General features: G+C 42.8%; 1 protein-coding gene across 1 annotated transcript in view; it reads right to left on the reverse strand.

The window, feature by feature from the left end:
* nr2f5 (nuclear receptor subfamily 2, group F, member 5) overlaps positions 1-5,766 on the reverse strand; it is a gene marked incomplete at both ends in the record, with an annotated part of 16,508 nt that extends 10,742 nt beyond the window's left edge. Inside the window, one exon of the mRNA XM_080541334.1 lies at positions 5,400-5,766. Within this exon, the coding sequence (XP_080397460.1) occupies positions 5,400-5,766 (367 nt within the window). The remainder of the gene's footprint in view (positions 1-5,399) is intronic.
* Between the last annotated feature and the right edge of the window lie 979 nt (positions 5,767-6,745).

Below are 6,745 nucleotides of genomic sequence, written 5' to 3' on the forward strand. Positions count from 1 at the left end.
TTTCACATCGTGGGGCCAGGGCGCAATCATCTACTACCCGGTAGAGAGAGAGAGAGACAGAAGATTTCCGGAGAGACTTCACAGAGGAATACAAACACAATATGGCAACTGGCGTCGCATGGCGAGGCGTATGTGGCCTATTCACCTTGAGGTGTCGAACCACATTTCTGCGCGAGGAGACCTTTTATTCATTCACACACGTCTCCCCCTCTCTCACCCCCTCTCTCTAAAATATTAAAGCTAGCCTTGGGGATATGAGAATGGGAAACAAGAATGCCTCACTTCCATTGTCTCATCGCATTGTCTCAGTGCATCGCCCATCACTTCAATGGAGGCTGCTGCAGGGCATTGGACTGTGGCAAGGTCTCTCTCTCTCTGTCAATGGAAGCCATTTTCCTCACAGAGGAACAACAAAGGAAAAGTGAATTAGCCTGCTTCCTTTTTTTGGTCTAGAGGAGGAGAGTATTCTATTAGAACGTGTCAGAATACAGCCGTGACACGGTGCTTTTGTAATCGAGGAGGAGGAGGAAGGAGGAGGAAGGTTTTCGGTGGTTCTGCCGTTTTACGGAAGCAGACTGACCGCTCTCTTCCTGCATGCTCACACATACAAGTAGCCCGACGAACGGCAACTACGGATTATTCAATAAAGACTCTGTTAGCCAGCTACGTGGTATTTACTCAATAGAGACAGAGCCCACACATTTGGACTTTGCAGTGAACCTGTCTATTATTCATGTTTAGTTTCTAGTTTCTAGTTTCTAGTTACTAGTTTCTAGTTTCTAGTTTCCGATGACCTATATTTGCCCCTTCTTTGTTTGGTTGTTGTGAACTAAGGGGTCGGGGGCCTCAGCAGCAGTGGTGCCAGGGTCAACGCCTGGTCTGGTAACCTTACGGTGGATACTGTATGTGTTAGGGACTATTAATAGGGTTTTCCTCCATGCGGTTAACCAAGGAGGAATGTACAGAATAAATCTAAGATAGAAACTATGGAGAGAATTTGACCTTCAATTCTGCGGATGAATATTTATGATACTGTATTTCCTATTCACAATGCAGAGTGTGTCATCTATGGGATTTGTGTATGTGTGTTTCCATGACAACCTCGAGTTGTGCGTGAATGTGAGAGTCGGTTGGTTTTCCATGTCACTGAGTGTGGCTCCGAGTGTGTACTGGGACAGAGAGTGTTTGGGAATGCGTATGTGTGAGTGTGACACACAGGTGTGTGTGTGTGTGTGTGTGTGTGTGTGCGTGTGTGTGTGTGTGTGTGTGTGTGTGTGTACCTTTGCAAAATATATCAACCAACCAATTAAAGGGACTGTAGTTCACTCAAATTACAACATCACATATTTGCTTCCTTACCCTGAAAACATGCCTATGGACACGACCAGACTAAGGTCCACACTTTGGATCAGTCATCATTTTGAAACCGAAAAAGAAAACTCAATCTAATCATTTTAATGTAACTTCTAACAAGACACAGAGCTCCGCTATGCTTTTCTAACCTACTTTAAGGAGATTTGGGCACGAAATCTCTAGTAGTACTAGAATTGGTGGCAAGCACTCGATAAACAGAACTAGTGTGTGAATTGCATGTCCTTGTCCGACTGCTCTGACTTTCTTTTGATTATGTCATTTGGGTGAACTATCCCTTTACAGTCAACATTGTTCCTTTGTGTTCTTAATTCAGGTCAGGGGCGTATATTTGGAACATTGGAACATTGGAACATTGAACATTGAACATTCCTACAGACCTCTCTCTCTCAGGAGCCAAAGGAACCTCATGCAAGTTACACTGGTTCACTGACCTGCACAAGTTCCTTCTTCTTCTGACCAACCTTTACTCAGAGAGGAATGTCAACCACGACACAGAGAGCGGACAGCAGAGGTGCCAAACAGGTAGAACAGTCGAAGAACGGAAAAACCAATTAGGGAAATATTGCCTCTTGACTCTAAATCTAAAATTCATGAGTTCATCTCCAAATTTAAAATTCATGAGTTTAGACACCATCAGGTATTTACTGTATGCAGGCTGGCAGAAAGTGACCCCTCTTTAAATCCACGCTAAGGTGACCCTCAAGATGGACTATCCAAAGAATACTGTTAGATTAGCCATTAAATTCACGGGCAGATGTTTATTATTAAGACTACATTATTCTCAGGTTGGTATAATGGTAAACACAAATGTATTGATAGCAATTTAACTGCAGAGAATGGCAAGTATACGTTTTGAATGCAGATGATCTAGTCTTCCTACCCGTGTTTTACAAATGGTCACCACTAGGGAGCATGGATTTATCGAGGACCGATGCATTTTTGGAAAGGCACCATCTTGGTAGACAAGAAAGGTCTGACCACAAACATAACCTTTCAGCTTTGTTTTTATTTGCTGTGGCTGATATTTTTGCTATATGTTTAACTCTGTTGCGCGTCGCAGGACGTTACCTACTAATCCAAGTCTCGAAAACATATGCGTGATATTTAGTTCGGGAAATTATTCAGCTTTAAGTCGTAACCACCTCCACACTCGTGGCATCTGAGTTTTGGTAAATACATTTCTGACTCAAGAGGGTAATGTCCTCTTACATTCATTAATGCAAGAGCAAGCACGTTCATGAATAACCTGGAAGTTAATTATTGATAATGCCATCAATTCATTTGATGATAATATCAAACCTGTTTTGTATGTATATGTAATGTATTCATTTTCAAACTTTATAATGTACACAGTATCTCACTGTCGATACAGTATTCCTTGATGTTACTTTTTATTAATCCGTTGATAAAGTATTATGTAAAAGGTTATTATCGGAATTCTTTGGTTGAAAAAAACGCTTATAGCTAAATATTTCCAAATTCACACGGATTATAACTGAGAGTGTACAATGTACTATATCTTCACTCTCATCCCGTTGCATAATGTAGAATAAATAGGTATGACTTCTGAATGACAAGATGAAAGGCAGTTTGGGTGTGTTTATCAACAATCTTAGTGATTCTTCACTGGTACCACTTATCTTTGAATTTGATTGCAATACATCATTTAAATGTGCACATGATTAATTAACCCCGTAAATTGAATTGCGTTTCAGAGCAAACTGTTTGCAGGCATTAGGCCTTCCAAATATTTCCATTTCTAAGCATAATAGGCTACATCTAACATAGGCCTGTTTTATATGATAGACAAAATGACTACGTAGCTGTCATATCAACCTATTCAACGTTATTTGGATCTCCTTTAAACATACGAGGCCATTGTTTTGAATTAACTCCAATGTTTTTCAAGGCAACATTATTCTGCAAATAGTTGTGGTAATAAAGGGATTTCCCCATTAAAAACAGGTTATTGTTGATATGAAAACGAGTTTAGAAAGTTATATAGCACGTGGTCTATACTTAAACTCAAGCAAATCATTTCTCACACAGGTTTCTACAATAGAGACGGACACCTGGCATCTCTCATGATAAGTTATTGGTCATACTATTTAATTTCTAGCCTGTTTTTTTTCATACGTTTAATTGTATATGAGGGTGTTTTAGCCATCGAATCAAACGCAATAGACTCATTGTGTTCTTCTTTTCAATATAAAGTCAGCGATCGAGCAAGAGAACATTCATGTAATGGAATGTACAAACTAAGTCGGTAGCCCACATCGACTATTGACCCTTTCCAAGCTTCATGGAATGACCAAATGGCCAATACTCGGTCAAACACATGTAGGAGCCGAAGAAAAAGCTAAAATATTCGTGATTCATTGACCTCAAATGCACTGACATTTCTGAGACCTGACACTGACATTTCTGGTCTTCTGTGGCTCAGTTTGGTAGAGCATGACGCTTGGGTTGTGGGTTCGTTTCCCGCTGGGACTATATGTACAGAAACATGTATGCACTCACTGCAATGTTAGTCGCTTTGGATAAAGGCGCGTCTGCTAAAAGCACCGCAGGCTGTGTGGCCTGGCGCGGAGAGGGCGCAGTGGCGCGACTTGGGTGTTTTGCGCGCATTACCATCGGCGTGCGTAAACACTGAACGTATAGAGGCCTATATATATACGCCATCATCGTTAAATAGCACAACAAATCCCCTTTAAATTGGTGACTCATATTAGCTCATATCTAATATCCAATGGGCATATATAGACCTTGCTTATGTCGATGAAAGGTCAACAGACTGCAGTTTGTCAGGCGATTTCCTCGGGTTCATTCAGTCAGAAAGAGGCATGACCGAGTGCATTTGCCCTGCAGTGATTTACACTGTAAACCACTGAAGTATAGACTATATACACTGTACACACTGAGCCCCTCACTAACGGGATGCCTTTAAGGTTCGCCTTAGGATACAGGACGGGTATTTTCACCTATAGGTCTATCCATTTTTTCCGAGTATTGTAATGATTTATGACACTGACGCACGACTGAATAACGAATTTGAGTTCAAAAGTTTGTGCTGAAAAAATAAGCTTAAAGCATGTACATGCGGGTCCTCCGTTGTAAGTTACGTTACTGTTGCTGTTCGAAACTCACTCATTGAGGGTTGTGGTTGTGGTTAGGGTTATGGTCAGGGTTAGTGGTCGCCTGTTTGTGCCACTGCATTTAGCACTGCTTCAAATGGACTTCTCCCTTGTCCACATGCGCGCATGGCCACTGAACACATGTTTTTATATAGTCATCATCAATAACAGGGGGCTGGTTGACTCCACAGTGATAGACTAATTACACGCTGTTTTTGACGCAATCATAACGGGCATTTACTGTATGATTTCACAAATGTAGTGTCCATGGGGACCCATTCTGATAACAGTTCATCGTTCAGCAGGGATACATGCATGTGCATACATGCATGGGCGTTTGTGAGGATTTCGGGTGCCTTTGGTTCGAGTATTATAATGAACACAACTTTGTCTTGATTGAACACGACGCGGCGAGGTTCTAGGTGACTGATTAGAAGTGAAACTTTGTGCTCCGCGAACACATTGCCACTGTTCCTCTTTTCGCACTAATTGACCCGTTCCTAATCATGCACAATACAATCCATGTAGCGGGACCCTCTCGTAGCGGCTGGGGTGTCGGGGAGCAAACACCATAATTAATGAGGAGACAAAGGAAGCTATAGCCAGAGAGGAAAGCAAAATAACTGCATGCTTATTGACAGGACAAGACAAACGAGGGTATAAGATCTGAACATCTGAAACAACAAGCATTGTACAGTAGGTGTTTTGTGATCATTAATGCAATATAGCAGAGGGCGAGGGAAATATCTATAAACACGCACTACAACTTTACGCGCCAGTATAGCCTATTCGTGACCACAAACATTATAGGCGCATTATCGAATACATTAACATTGCCCATTTTTGTAACTTGACAGTCATTACACACAATCTATCTGAGGGCCGGCATACCTTCTCTTCTCATGCCGACTTTGAGGCACTTCTTCAGTCGGCAGTATTGGCACTGGTTCCGATGGTGTTGGTCGATGGGGCAGTCGCGATTCCCCCGGCAGGTGTAACTGAGGTTCCGTCGCACCGAGCGCTTGAAGAAGCTCTTGCAGCCCTCGCAGGTGAACTGGCCGTAGTGCTTGCCACTGGACTTGTCCCCGCACACCATGCAGTCCACGTTGAGGATCTTGTCCCCGGAAAGTGCATCGTTCCCCGGGGTGGAACCGGAGGGTGTCCCCGGTGTCCCGTTGGGCTCCTGACTGCAAATCTGGAGCTGGGACCCGGGATCCGCCGAAATGTTCTCTTGCCACTGGTTTACTACCATTGCCATGCTATCCTAAAACACTTTGGTTAAACAACAGATAGAGTCCGACTCCGGAGCGCGGGGAGGAGATAGTACAGATCCGTTCTGACGTCTGGGGAAAACAAGGCAGGACGAAAAGGCGCTTCCCACTTCCTCCACAAATTAAAATGTATGACCAAAAAGAAATCTGTGATACTGTTTTTCTAATTTTAATGAAGTTTTCCCGTCGTAAATGGGTCTTCTGTAAACTTATATTAAAGTTCACAAACACAGCACGGTATCACTATGAGCATTACGTAAGAATGTAGCCCGCTGCCATCAGTGTTCCTCTCTGCATCGCAGAAATCCATAAACACGTTCTCTGTCAAAAGTTTGTGTCTTGGAAAAAAGTCGACAATCAATACAGCATGTTGTAGACAGACAGACTGAATAGGCTGTTTCGTTACAGGGTCATTTCCACGTCTGTCGGGATGCCTCGTTCCTCGTCCCACACACAGATTAACGACTGTCTTTCTGCAGACAGGGATAAGCATATGCTGCTTAATAATCAGTCGCTCCCTCGATCTTGGGGATAGAATAGGTTTAAGAAATTGTCTCTTGACAAAGGCAAAACTGAACTTGTTCTCACAAACAATCACCACAAAGATATACTATTTTTACGCATATATATATATTTTAAAAAAAATGTATTTCCCATTCCCATAGGTAGCCTAACGTCCGATCCCGAAAGAAAAGTTGCTTTCGCTCCGCGATTAGGTTGGAATAGAAACGTCCATGAACCACGAATGGTATAGGCTATGATCTCTAGCTGATGCAGTGTGTTTACAGGCAGATATCTGTCCCTATCAAGTGATGCGCTTCACCCGTCAGCGTCCCGTCCCATCTCTGAGAATCATAGTTAGAATTTGGGTGAAAGTGACACTAAACAGCCGTGCCTGTACGGGTCCCCCCAACCGCATTCCATATAAGGTCATAACCACCATATAAGGGTGTGCCGCCTCCTCTC

This window comes from Nansenia antarctica (genome assembly GCF_963989245.1).
Source record: "Nansenia antarctica genome assembly, chromosome: 10".
NCBI classification, from domain to species: Eukaryota; Metazoa; Chordata; class Actinopteri; order Argentiniformes; family Microstomatidae; genus Nansenia; species Nansenia antarctica.